Source organism: Gorilla gorilla, chromosome 8, assembly GCF_029281585.2.
Source record: "Gorilla gorilla gorilla isolate KB3781 chromosome 8, NHGRI_mGorGor1-v2.1_pri, whole genome shotgun sequence".
Classification (NCBI taxonomy): domain Eukaryota; kingdom Metazoa; phylum Chordata; class Mammalia; order Primates; family Hominidae; genus Gorilla; species Gorilla gorilla.
The window spans coordinates 138,001,201-138,015,546 of NC_073232.2; the positions used below are offsets into that span (position 1 = coordinate 138,001,201).

The 14,346-nt window shown below is 37.8% G+C and overlaps 1 protein-coding gene across 3 annotated transcripts in view; it reads left to right on the forward strand.

Annotated features, from left to right (window-relative positions):
* The window catches only part of EDRF1 (erythroid differentiation regulatory factor 1), a 45,591-nt gene that overhangs the window by 11,257 nt on the left and 19,988 nt on the right, over positions 1 to 14,346 (forward strand). For all 3 annotated transcript variants that reach the window (XM_019035073.3, XM_019035074.3, XM_055353002.2), the window contains 10 exons: positions 387 to 498; positions 3,483 to 3,630; positions 3,714 to 3,822; positions 4,149 to 4,260; positions 5,720 to 5,980; positions 7,993 to 8,064; positions 8,391 to 8,541; positions 10,596 to 10,784; positions 11,133 to 11,333; positions 13,241 to 13,459. In XM_019035073.3, coding sequence (XP_018890618.2) covers positions 387 to 498; positions 3,483 to 3,630; positions 3,714 to 3,822; positions 4,149 to 4,260; positions 5,720 to 5,980; positions 7,993 to 8,064; positions 8,391 to 8,541; positions 10,596 to 10,784; positions 11,133 to 11,333; positions 13,241 to 13,459 — 1,574 coding nt within the window. The remainder of the gene's footprint in view (positions 1 to 386; positions 499 to 3,482; positions 3,631 to 3,713; positions 3,823 to 4,148; positions 4,261 to 5,719; positions 5,981 to 7,992; positions 8,065 to 8,390; positions 8,542 to 10,595; positions 10,785 to 11,132; positions 11,334 to 13,240; positions 13,460 to 14,346) is intronic.

A 14,346-nucleotide genomic window follows, 5' to 3' on the forward strand; every position in this document is an offset into this window, starting at 1 on the left:
TTTTTCTTAATGCTCCACGTGTATTTGTTGATATTAGCCAATGTGAATTCCAACTTAAGCATGGTCTTGTATGGTGTTCAGTCTTTCTTCAAGCTGTGTGTGAGGAGCAGGCAGTAGGCTCACCGTCCTTTCCTATCATATTGTCTTCTATTCTTACTGAAAACTTACCAATGTCAGTTAGAAATACAAGCAAGCTTTTGGAAAGATGTTAAATATAGCACAACCACTGAGCTGCATGTGCATATCTTATCAGAAAAGAAAGCATAGATGGCATTTTCTATCTAGAGAGGACAGCTTAAGATACTTAAATGGTGAAATAACTTTCAGATGATTCATTAAGGAACATCTTAATTAAACCAAATAACACTAGAAATGTATATTTTTAGGGATAACAACAAACCAATTAATGTGCTAACTGGAATTGACTATTGGTTGGACAACTTGATATGCAATGTGCCAGAGCTTGTGATGTGTTTTCATGTAAATGGAATTGTACAGGTAAGATACAGTGTGATTTTTCTGATCTCTCAAATGCAAATTGGTACAGAGAGTTCCTCACCAAAGTCTTTACGGCCCTGAAGTACTAAGATGCATTTTTGCCAGGGAAGATAGCTGCAAATAAACTGAATTTGAGTGTACATTTAAGTTGGTGATAACAGAATTGTAGATGTTATAGAAGTATAATTTTACAGGTAATTTGGAGGAAGTACATAAATATATGAAAACCTGCATTTGTAGCCATAGAACTCTAATTTTAATGCCAAGCACTCATTAATAATTAACTGAAAGTGTCTATACAATGGAGGCGTTTCTTCGTTATGCAAATATCTACTCGGTACATGCAAAGTTTTAGGGAAAGGTCTTGTAAAAATTGCATATGGTGGATAGCTTATATAGCAAATTCTTATTGAGCATATTCTGTTTAGAAGACACGTATCCCCATTATAAGTGTTGGGGGAAGCTAGGCGTGTTGGCTTATTCCTGTAATCCCAAGCTACTCAGGAGACTGAGGCAGGAGGATTGCTTGAAGCCGAGTTCAAGACCAACCTGGGCAACATAGTGAGACCCTAATTGTAGAAAAAAACGCACACACTTAGTTGGGCATGGTGGTACATGTCTGTAGTCCCAGCTACTTGGGGGCTTGAAGCAGGAGGATCACTTGAGCCCAGGAGTTTGAGGCTGCAGTGAGCTATGATCGTGCCACTGCACTCCAGTATGAGTGACAGAGCAAGACCCTGTCTCAAAAAAATAAAAAATTGAGAATTTAAACGATAAATAATTGTTGAAGGAAAACAAATAATAAGCTTGGTTGTCACTCAGAAAGAGATAATCTAATGGGAAATAATATGCAGAGAGAACAGTAGGAGACAGATAAGAATTAGAAGTGTAACACACAGAAGTCTAGATCATCAGAGTAGGGGGTGAGCACTTCCATTCAGGTCTGGAGGAAAGACTTTGTGGAAGAAGGGACATCTTAACTGAGTCCTGAATGATAGCTAGTATCTCAAAAAATAAGAGCTGGATTTTAAAAGTCTAGTGTAAGTACATGAAAGGATTGATAATAAATCCAGCTAGGGAACACAGGATTTATGTAGCAGAATAGCTGCAAGTAAGGTTGAAAAAGTCATGGTCAAATGATGGAGATCTTAAATGTTGAGCTAAGGAGTATGGACTTGGTATCAGTTGGTAATCTGGAATCAGAAGGCTTTGCATCTAGGAGGGGAAATTTGTTGTGTTAGAATATTAATTTAGAGATAGCATATAGGACAGAAAAGGAGGACTTAGAGACAAGAAAACCGGAGGCATTGTACCATTTTGCAGATAGTGTAATGTACTTTCCACTAGAGAGGAACTATTAAGAATCAACAATGGTAAGAATAGATAGCATTTATTGAGTGCTTATTTTATCCAAGCACTTTGCTGAATGCTTTAAATGCTTTACCTTATTTGATCTTCTTAGCTACCTCACATGCTGTTATTCCTATTTGATGGAAAGAGAGACTGAGGATCAAGGAGCTCAAGTGAGTTGCCCAGGGTCAACTTAGTAGTGAGTGGCGGTGCCAGTCTTTGTGCCTCTCTCTGGCTGAGGACATGCTTTGAACCATTATATTCCAACCCAGTGATTCTTAACCTGGTTGTGCATCAGAATCACTTGTGGTCTCTGAAAAAATGCACTTGCTTGGGCCCCCAGTGTTCTAGTATCAGTAGGATGTGTAATTCTGTCTTTTCTGAAAGTCTGCTATATGATTCTGGTTTGCAGTCTTGATTGAAAACCACTGTTAGACCATCTCCCTAAATGGCAACATTTAGTGAGAGGCTGGGGTGGGAGTGGGGAGCAGGAGAAAAGAGAGAGGCGGATAAAGCGTTAGCAAGGCAGAGGGGAACAGGAGTCAAAGGAGATTCCACGGTTTAGGGACTAGAATAATGGTGGTGCCATTTAGTGAGATAAGGATGTTGAATTGGTTTAGACAGGGAAGGTAATATGTTTTTGTCACATGTTCAGTTTGAGGAAAGTATAAAAATGTCTAGTGAGCATTTTGAAGTTGCAGCCATTAGAGAAATAAATTGAAGCATCATCTGCCTAGATACTGTCAGATTTCATCACCAGAGGAATCTATTAAAATCAGACATTGGAGCCTCTCCTCATAGTGGTAAAAATAGAAGGGCATTTAGAGAGAGAGAAGGAGAACAAGAATAGCACAGATTAAAATACAGGAAAGGAGCGTTTTAAGGAAGGAAATAATCAACATTGGGGACTTTAGATGAACAAAGTGGGGTGAAAATCAACCTCAGATGATTGTGTTTGGTCTTACATTCCAGTTGATTTGAAGTTTCTAGTTTTAGAGTACTTCAGAAAATGTGGTAGGAGATATTTAGGAGAGTGTGTACAGAAGATAAACAAGAAAAATGCAAAGGCACTTTTAAAATAGTGGTAGTAATGTCCATGAAGCCTTTACTCTTATTGCCACCTCCATTCCCCCCTGCTCCATCCCTGTGAAGTAATAAAGTCCATAGATGAAGGGAAGAGAGGTGTCTACTGGAAAATTTCCTAAATGATTCTCTCTCCTTGAGTCACTGACTCTAGTTTCTAGCAAAAAAAAGGCCAGAAATACATGTGTTTTAAAATCTTGCTGGGTAAAGCCTACCTTCATTTACCATCTTCCCAGTTGAAAACCATTCAGGTGGAATAAAAGTAGTCAGTATGATTTGTTCCATGTTAGAACAGAAATAAGATCATGCCTGAATCTGAGGTTCTAAATCTGGTAGTGATTCTCCAATAGAACTGCCCTTGCTGATGGGGTGGATGAGATTCCTTTGGGAGGCTGGGGCAGAAAAAAGATTAAAAACCACTAGTTTAAACACTTTCATGCTACATAGGTCTCTGTTTGCAGGACTTCTGCATTTGGTTGCTTTTTAAAAAGAAAGGTGTTGTTTCCTTGGGTTTTCTCTTAAACTGCTTTCCATCTGTCTGTATTTTACAGAAATATGAAATGATAAAGACAGAAGAAATTCCCAATTTGGAAAATTCTAATTTTTCTACTAAAGTAATAAAAGACATTGCACAGAATATTTTATCGTTTTTGAAATCTAATTGTACCAAAGAAGGACATACCTATTGGCTCTTTAAAGGTAAGCTATTAATACTTCTTGAGTGAACAATAATTGATTTGGGTAACTGCTGTAAAATGAGGCTTCTTTGTTTTTCTTTCCAGCAAGTGGCAGTGATATAGTGAAGCTCTATGACCTCACTACTCTTTGTGAAGAAACTGAAGACAAATACCAAAATCCATTCACAATGCCAGTAGCCATTCTCTTGTACAAGTGAGTGCTTTAAGAATTTAAGATGAAGAAGTAGCCTATTATATATAGTTTTAAAGCATACAGTCAGTTTCCAAACCAAGGCTTTTAAATGCTTTTAGGTTTTCATAGTAGGGGGAAAAATACATGTACACATTGTACCAAATATTACTCAGCTTTCTTATGCCACCATAGTATAAACGTTTTGGGGGTTGTGGGTAAAGCGTAAAGTTTAGTATTTTGTTGTTTCTTATAGCTCTTTGTTGGAAAGAAACAAGAGCACTCCTAGACTTGAGTCTTGCAGACAATGATGAAATGGGCAGTAAAGTTGATATAAACTCTTTTTTTAGGGTTGCTTGCAACATGATGATGAAGAAGAATCAAAATAAGAAACACTATGGAACTATTAGAACATTGCTTCTTAATTGTCTGAAATTACTGGACAAAAGCAGGCATCCTCAAGTAAGATTAACATTTATGTATTCTCTAAAACAATTCTAGCATTCTAATAGGAGATTGTTACCTAGACAGTAAAGCCTCCTGATTCATATTCCGTAACTGCCCTATTCAGTGTGGTAGCCATTAGCACATGTGGCTGTTGATCACTTAAAATGTGCTTTGTCTGAACTGACATGTGCTGTAAGTGTAAAATACACACTGAATTTTGAAGATTGGGTGTCTGTACGTATTACATGTTGAAATGCAATATTACATATATTGGATTAAATATATTTAAGTTGATTTCACAGATTCTACTTTTTAAATGTAGCTACTAGAAAATTTAAAATTTCTGTATGTGACTCATGTTACATTTCTCTTAGACAGCACTGCTCAATGAATTTAGAATTCATGTAATTCTAACAGTAGTGCCCTTAGTTCTTTGTTTTGTCGCTATTAGACCTTGTTACCACTTTGTTAATATAAATAGGGTCCACATTCCACACTTCAGGATATTAAAGCATCTCTTAAATAAAGGCCAGTAAAATTTCTTTTAAAGAGAAGGGGAAAAAGCATCTCTTAAAATATTCCCTCAGTCATCCTCCCAACAGTTTTACACCATCCTTACCCTCGGTTGTCTGATTGACAACTTTATTTTTCACTGTAAGGCTATTTGTTGTATCCTGTTCAAATCAGTAAAGGTATGTAAGATATGCAATTTTTCTTTGAAGAGCCAAAGTAATTTTAATTGTAGCCACATTTGATTTAGAGATAAAGATTATCCTAGAGACCAAACTCAGAAATGTTTTTGAAGAAAAATAGTAAAACATTTTGTTTCTGACTGAAATACCTAATTGCTGACTGAGGTGGCAGTGTTTAGTGGAGCTTGAGTGGTTTATGTGGATGTTAGAAATGGTGTTAAAGACTATTGTCTGTGATTAAGAACTGATAAATAATAGAATGGGTTAAATGGTCATATATAAATGCTAATTTTAAGAGATATCAGAATGGACTTTTCCCTTTTTAATGTAATGGTTTTTTTTTTCTAGAACCATAGATTGTATGATAAATATTAGTTACCTATTATAGAGAAACTTGAATTAATTTATAGTTTGTAAAGAAAAATTCTGGTTTCTCACTTGGCATAGGGTGGTATTAAATTTTTGTTAATATTTTAGTTATGACACTCTATACTCAAAAGCTTTTGTTTGTCTCCAGTGAAATTCAGTTGACACCTTTTAAGGGGGAGGGCTCAGGGTGGAGTAATTTCGGGAAATAGGAAATGCATCAGCCTATAAAGATTTTGCAGAGCATACCCAGAGTATCAGTAGCTTTGAACTGGGAACATTTCTGTGTGTGTTATAGTCTATATGGTGGAAACAGCCTGTGTGCAGACCTCCTCCTAAAATTCGTTAGTATGATAGTAAAATTCATGTATTTTTTGATGACAGTAATTTACACATATTTCTCTCTTTTTCATAAGATTATTGCTTCCGCCAATTACATGCTTTCAGAACTTTTTCAATTGGATGAACCTAAAAAGGAAGAAAATTCAGAATCTCCTTTAAATGAGAATTCTGATGAAAGTTATAGTGAAGAGGAGGAAGAGATGCCCGACAGTGATGAAAATGGATCCTATAGCACCAGCTCTGATCCATCAGATGATAGCAAAGCAGTAGCTATAATCAAGTCTGTTGGAGAACTGTCAGTACCAGAAAAATACAAATCTATTCATCAAATCAGAGTAAGCCTTTAGAATTTATATTAAATTTTTATCAAGGAAACATAATTGCTAATCGAATATAGTTAGCCTTTCCAAAGATACCATTACTTCAGTAAACCTTTCATGGTCCAGCATCTAGTAATCATTAGTTTTCTGAATTCTTAAAGTTGGTTTTATAATTGTTCGAGGGTAACTGACCCACATTATGCAAGCCTATAGTGGACAGATGTGTAAACCAGGTGTCTGTCTATTCTTATGTGAAGGATTTTCCTTTCCAGTGAGCAGTGTGTAGTCATAGTCATGTCTCATTACTAGGGCACTTCTATCCGGTTTTGGGGTTGCTGGGAAATGACATATATAGATTGCTTGGTGAACACAGAGTAGAGAAGGGGGTGGCTCTTGGAGCTGTATGTGGTGAGCTCTGGTACATTATCCCTGTGCTATATAGGACAGTACTTTTTTCGTGACTCTTGTGATCATGTCTGTCATATTGGACATGTCTCTGCCCTGGAGAGGGCCAGACAGATTTCTCCCTGTGTGGATTGCACTGACTCTACCATCAGTGTATCTCCAGGCAGTATATACCTTTCAAATACTGTCTCCCTATGATTAGATCCAGGCCAGCCTTAAGAGTTCTGGCTGTTCCCTGAACTGAAATACAGTCGTATTTACAGATAATCTCTTAATTTAAGCACTGAGTGTAACTTTCAGATGGAAACTCTAAGCAAGTTTTTGAGGGGCTATGTCTGTCACCTTAAAATATTGACCATCTTTCTGACCTTCACTTGCTCCATTGGTTTGCCGTGGCCATGCTGGGTTTTTTTTCTCTCAGAAGCATCAAGATTATGCTCATTGGAGGGTCTTTGTATTTGCTGTTGCTTCTGCTTGGAATGTACCTACCCTAGGTCTGTTCATGGCTGCCTTTTTTAAGGCTTAAGTCTTGACTGAAATGTTGCCTCTTCAGGGAGATGTTCCCTGACCACTCTGGCCAAAGCGTGCTCTACTTTTTTGTCCTTCAAGAAGCCTGTCTGTTCCTGAAGTTCTTAATGTTTTTCTTGCTTCACTAGAATGTAAGCTCCCTGCGGGTACAGACGCTCTATCTCCCATGTCTAGAATACATTATGGGTGCTCAGTAAATATTTGACTAAATGACTGCAGGAAAAAGTCATTAACTGTCCATCTAAATTTTAGTTCACTTTCAGCTTGAACTTCCACAGTGGAGTGAAAAAATGTTCTGGTTATAATCATTGATTGCAAAAGTTACATGTATATGGAAAACTGCATTGTAACACTAGGCCATGGACTTACGGGGCAATTAGGTAATAATTAAAGATGTAATGAGTTAATGTCACTATTTTTCACAGATAGCACTTTCTGTTCAGTATCTGAAGCACTCAGAAAATGCAGTCTTAGTATTCATATAAACATGTCTTTGGTTAGCCTTTCCTTATCCTTATTGAATGACTTTGTGGTATGGACAGTCAGCATGAGCTCCAGGGTCCCAGCTCTGCACTCACTCACCATGTCCTCAGACAAATTGCTAAACTGTCTGTGCATGCTTCTCTTCTGTGCAGTGAGAACAGTAATTCCAACCCCACGGGATTGAGCGAAATGAAATGCTTCACAGAAGCCCCTACACATAATATCCTTCATAGTTGGAGGTTGCTAGCTGGTTTTGCTCCTTAATTAAGCAAATAAATTAAACAACGAGAATATTGGTGATACTTGTTATTTCTAAATTGACGCTAATTGTTAATTGTGTTTTGTCCAGTATCGGTGCTAATTATGAGTGGAGCTGACCTATTAGATGATGTCTATATTTGTCTAAAACATTACTACCCTAGTTCTTGCTTTTTTGTCATAATAGAATTGTATTTAAAATTGTAAGTGCTTAAAGCAACATATATGTTGTAGGATCTTTTTAAGCAAGATTTTTGTTGATAATGCTTACAGTAATTTAATCTTCAACAAAAACAATATGTTGACCTTAATACATTGGTAGTGTATTAATAATTTTACGTTTGTTCCTCAAGCCCAGTTGTGCATTTCCAGTTTGCCATGACACAGAAGAGCGCTGTAGACTTGTGCTTAGCTATGTTCTAGAGGTAAGTTTAAGTTTAGTCTTCACTTTTGTAGTAAAGTTTATACTTGATATGCAAATTACACTTGTTTGTTGGTATCTAAATGTTATTCCGAATTGTGTTCTGCTGCGATTTTTTTTTCCTTAAGTGAAAATAAGTGAAATAAATCTGATAAAGTGAAAATCAGATTTGTTTTTCCCGAATCTTTCAGATCAAACATAGTTTTTGAAAGTCTGTTTGTGAGATGGAAATTTTCCTAAACATATTCAGTAGTCCAGATACTGTCTTATATTTAGTTTTCAGTTGACCTGAAGTTAGGTATATAGTGAATGCTTTTCCTTTTTTTGAAGGGTTTAAAATCTGTCGATAGCAGCATCAAAAAAGAAAGCGACCTTCCAGCAGCCGACCCCAGCACTCCAATCCCGTTAAAATACGAAGATGAATCCTCAAGAGGGGGTCCCGAGGGGCTAGAGAAGCAGATGGCCTTGTTTTTGGACAAAAGTAAGTTGAATTGATGTGCAAATAAGGCCTTCAATAGAATAATACACTGGTTCTTTATCAACAGCAGACTTATGTCAATTAAGGCATTAATTGAAAGGCATTGAGAAAAAGATACCCTGTGAACTGGAATTAGGGGTAGTATTCTTTCATTTGAAATATAAAAAGGATAATTTTGATGTTTCATGGACATTTCTAATAAGAACATAAGGAGCCTGCATCTTCCTGTTACCCACAGTGAGGAACTAATGCTTCAGCCTGGTGGAGTTCTCAGAAATTGCTGCTTCAGTAAAAGCACTGGATTGTGTAGGAGCCACAGACTTAGCCAAACTGCCTAACTTCATATCTTGGCTTTGCGAGGGCAAGTTGTTCCACTTCTTTGAGTCATTCTTTATCTCTTTCAAAATGGAGACGATAATAATGGCTTCTTTAAAGGGTTGTTAAATGATTAAATGGTTAATATATGTAAAGTGCTCAGAACAGTGTACATAATAAGCACTATAGAAGTGTAGGCTGTTGTTACTGCATAGTACTTGAATAAGCTACAAACGTCACTTTTAAATTATCTAGTTCTTCAGGAATATAACATCATGAAGAATATATGGACTTCGAAGCAGAAGTTGTGAATTTCTTATTTTAACCTAAGTTGTATTTCTTTTTCCAACCTTATTTCTTTCCCCCTTTTAAATCAGTTTCAATTGTTTGAAAAAAAAAAAAAAAAAGTGTAGAAAGCCTGTATGTTTGAAGTACATCTGAATCATAGTGGAAGCGCTTTCTGAACCCTTCTTCTTTTCCTGAACAAACATGGTGGAGGTAGGAGAGGAATAGATTTATTTCCCCAGCATTTATATAGTGCTGCTGGTATGCCAGGCTTCGGCCTACAGGCAGTAAGGAGATCACACCAGGACTTTTGCCATTCTTTTTTTCTGAAATGCCTTTTCTGTCTCCTTCTCCATCTCCCCTGTTGAAAATCCTGCTCAAGCTCAGAATCTCCATGTTTCCCTCTGTTCTCCTTCAGAATTACTTGATTCTCTTACCACTTTGTCCTGTGAGCCTGCCTTATGTCAGAGTTCCAGCGTTAAATGGTTTTACACACACATGCACACACACAGTTGTGAACAAGAACTTCATCTTAATTTTAGTTTCTCACAATGCCTGTTACTCACAGATGATGCTTATATCAGCAGAGGAAAAAAAATCCGTACACACATTAAACCATAATGAAGACTAAGTACCTTTCATCGCCTTGAAAGACTTGTGTTGTAGCTGATTAAAAAATGAGAAACCTTCAGGCTGGGGGAAGGGGTGGGTGTTTTTGTTATTTGCAGAGCAAAATGTTCCACAGTATTTTGTTCTTTGTCTGTTAATTACACTTAACATATTTTGTTGTGGTTTATGTTATCAAGGATAGAGGCCATATAACTTCATGTCACAATTTCCAGTGCATGGCACAGTACTTGGCACAAAAATGATCATTTGTTGAGTAAAGAAGGTAGCAATGGGCTGGACTTTAAATAAAGAGTATTCCTTATAGAGGAAACAGTAAACTAAGATGGGAGATAGGAAAAGCAGGCATATTTATAGGTGACAAGCAGTAACTTAACATTGGCTGATGGGTAGTAGGATGGACAAGTAGGAAGTGAGACTGAGAAACACGCAACTAGCTAAGTGGGGAGAAGCCGTTTTCATGTTTGAGGACAGGCTTTCACGCTGATCTAAGCTGTGCTTTAGGAAGGTAAACTTTGACAGGTTGACACATAGACTGGAAAAAGGAGACAGGTGTCACTCATGAGGTTAGCTATGTCAGTGACACTGGAAGAGAATGACAGAGTGCCGATGTCAGGGAAGCAGAAGGCCTTAGAACTCCCAAGTGAGAGTCTTTTAACACAGCCATTTCACTCCAGTGTATTTAAGCAGTAAAGCATAGTATTTACCAGTCTTGTCACAATAGCACCTAAGTCTAGAGTGTTTCCATCAAGAAACAGAAAATATTTTTTGTGCATGAGACTTACAGTCAAATGAAATGTGCTGTCTTTTTTTTTCTCTCCATGTCACAGTGGGCTCCCTTCAGAAGGGCAATTATTCCAGTCAATCTGGAATGATCCCTGGCTCTTGGCAACATAAAATGAAACTTCAGCTGATTCTCAAGTCATCAAAGGCCTATTACGTTTTGTCCGATGCTGCCATGAGTCTTCAGAAATATGGAAGAGCATTACGATACATTAAATTAGCTTTGCAAAGCCATGGTAAGCCACTATAAATGAATATGTTTAATAGGCACTGGGAAGAGAGAACAGAGAAGGCATCTGAATCACAGTGGAAGTTTACTCCTATTTTTCTAGTAAACCTTTATTTTAAAATGACTGTTTCCAATCCTGTGTGTGTTACCTTCTATTGTAGTTTCTGCCCAGTGGTTTAACATCTCTTTGCTTTGAACTACGTGAAGCCGTAATATGTATTGTTGGACATAAAATAAATAGAATAGATACAGTACTACAAAGCGTTCAGCTGGTAACACAGTTTCTTCATATTTCCTATGATCATTAATTTTTTCTGCATTTGTGTTTTTTCTTCTTCCCTCCCTTTCTAAACAGATACTTATTGCTGCCTCTGCACCAATATGCTTTCCGAAGTGCTGCTGTTTCTCTCTCAATATTTGACACTTTGTGGTGATATCCAACTAATGCTGGCCCAGAATGCAAATAATAGAGCAGCACACCTTGAAGAGTTTCATTACCAAACAAAAGAAGACCAGGAGATCCTGCATAGCCTTCACAGAGAGTCCAGTTGCCAAGGTGTGCCACAGGCTTGGACCACGTGGTTCACAGTGGGACTGTGCAGTCTAGCTCATGCTTATTTGAGTATTCAGAAAAGGGATAGAAATATTAGAGTTTTGATATTTGCTCTGTATTTATTTATTTATTTTTTGAGACGGAGTTTCGCTCTTGTTGCCCAAGCTGGAGTGCAATGGCGCAATCTTGGCTCACTGAAACCTCCGCCTCCCGGGTTCAAGCAATTCTCCTGCCTCAGCCTCCCAAGTAGCTGGAATTACAGGCATGTGCCACCATGCCCGGCTAGCCCACCTTGGCCTCCCAAGGTGCTGGGATTACAGGTGTGAGCCACCACACCTGGCCTGCTGTTTTATTCATTTCCTAATTTTAAGATTAAGCATGATCTTGTGTATTTGTATAAAATGGTTTTTAAGTATTTTATAATTACTATTTATATAACTAGAACTAAATATAAAGTAAGATATGAAGACAGTTGTGTCAACTTTTTATTTTATTTTATTTATTTATTTTTTTGAGACACAGTCTCGCTCTGCCACCCAGGCTGGAGTGCAGTGGGGCAGTCTTGGCTCACTGCAACCTCCGCCTCCTGGGTTCAAGTGATCCTCCCATCTCAGTCTGCCAAGTAGCTGGGACTAGTACATGTGCCACCACACCTAGCAAATTTTTGTATTTTTGTTAGAGACAGGGTTTCACCACGTTGCCCCAGACTGGTCTCAAACTCCTCAACTCAAGCGATCCTCCCACCTTGGCCTCCCAAAGTGCTGGGATTACAGGCATGAGCCACTGCGCCCAGCCTTGTGTCAGCTTTTTACACTCTTCTTTTCATGAGGTTCTTCTAGGTAACACTTGTAGTCAGCTACAAGTGTTACCTAGCTACAAGTGTTACTATGGCTTTCCTTTTCAAAAGGAAAGCCATAGGTTTCCTTTTGAAAGGTATAACAGTTGGTGAAGGTGGTTAATTAACCTTCTGAATGATTCCTTGGGGCTGAAATAAAGTGATCATTGTTTTTAAAGTTAGTTCATAGCCACCTGTCTTGCTGAATATGTCACTGGGTTTGGAATTATCAGGCTTTAAAACTGGGAAGTATAATAATCTGATCCGCAGCAGTGATATCCCTCCCTCTTACCTCAGCACAGTGTGTAAGCACGCTGCCATTAACACAGTGAATGAAGTAAAAGATGAGTCTTCTGAAGGTGCTTCTGTAATGTCTCATGGGGTTGTTTTATTATGCTCTTAAATTGTTATACTGAATATTACTTGATGTTTGCCTCCCAAAGTTTTAGACAATTCACAGCTGGAGGAGTATACTGGGGGAGAGGGAAAAATGTGTTATTTTGTAACAGTTTTGCCCTTTCTTCCCCTCTCTCTGTCTTTCTCAAATAATCATGTTTTAATAGATGTAGTAGGAAAGTCCTTGGTGTATTTTTACTACTCCCATCACAGCAATTTCAATTAAATATTCTTTTTACTCCAGTCCCCACTAGATGGCATTTTTAATCTTTGAGGGCTTCTGTAGCAGCCTCTTCAGTGACTTAAAGTTAATATTGGCACATTATTTCAAGAACTATTTCCATTAGTTAAAAATAACAACTTTACTTTGTATTAGTGGACAACTTTAGGTCCATCCTAATAAACAAGTGTACCTGGGAAAACCTGGATCACGGAAATTGTTTGATATTCATAGGCAGGAAAATATTTTTATCCAACATTAATATCCCAAGAAATATAATTTTATAAATAAATCAATCTTTATTATGAAACTTAAATATTGTTGTATTGATTGAATCTTGGTATACTTACACTATATTGCATTTTTTCTTACTTAGAATTTAGAATCTCAGGTTCATTTGGATACTGAGGAAGAAGGAATCACATGATTCTCATTGATGTATCCCTTTTTTCTTTTCAGGATTTGCATGGGCAACTGATTTGTCTACAGACTTAGAAAGTCAACTTTCTGTCAGTTGTAAATGTTATGAGGCTGCTAATGAAATCTTGCAGTTTAGTGACTTGAAAAGCCAAAATCCAGAACACTATGTACAAGTATTAAAGAGAATGGGTAACATTAGAAATGAAATTGGTGTGTTTTACATGAATCAGGCTGCTGCATTACAGAGTGAGAGACTAGGTGAGTATCTCTTTAGATTCCTCTCTATTGCCTGTTCTCTCAGAAAATAATGCTAATTTTGTATGAGTCAAGCAAAGAACTGTGGCACTTGATTTTATATCATAAAGAGGTGCTCTGTTAGAGAACCTCTTATTATTCTTAAGAAATAGAATTAGGAACACATGATTTTCCCTTGGAATTAATTATTTCAATGTTCTTCATTCTCACTTTTGTACTCATTCCATCTGATCAATTCAGAAGCAAATGGGACATCCAGCCACGTGCCAGGCTCTATGTTGGATATGTAACTGGCTAAAATATGGTCCTCTCTTCATGTTGGGAAGCTCGATAGGAACACAAAGCCTCAAAATGCTGTGGATGAGTACCGATGAAGTATAATGGGAGACTGGGGAAAGAAGACATTTATGGAGGTTATAAGTTAGAAGGCTTTTGGGAAAGTGTCGTTGAGCAGGGTGGTGCAGGATGTGTAGAGCATCATCCGGCAAATGTGAGGAAAGGAGGGCACTCCAGACCAAGGAGGCTGTGTGAGGAAGAAGCCAGGGATCTCAAAGGGTGCAAGTGTACGTTTAGAGGGAGCAAGAGGCCTGTGTGAGGAAGATGTGGGATAGTGGGTAAGTAAGATGTGGGATGGTGTAGTAAGATGTGGGATGGTGTAGTAAGATGTGGGATGGTGTAAGTAAGATGTGAGATGGTGAATCATTTGGGCCCATGTTGAGTTTGAGTTCACTGTGGAACATGTATGTGAAAGGTATAATTTGTAGTCAATTTGAAGTGTGCTAAGAGCTGTAGGGCTAGTGAGACAGACTGAGAACCGTTCACATAAAGGTAATAGTTGAAGCCGTGAGAATAGATGAGAATGTAAAGCCTGGACACAGGGACAGAACAGA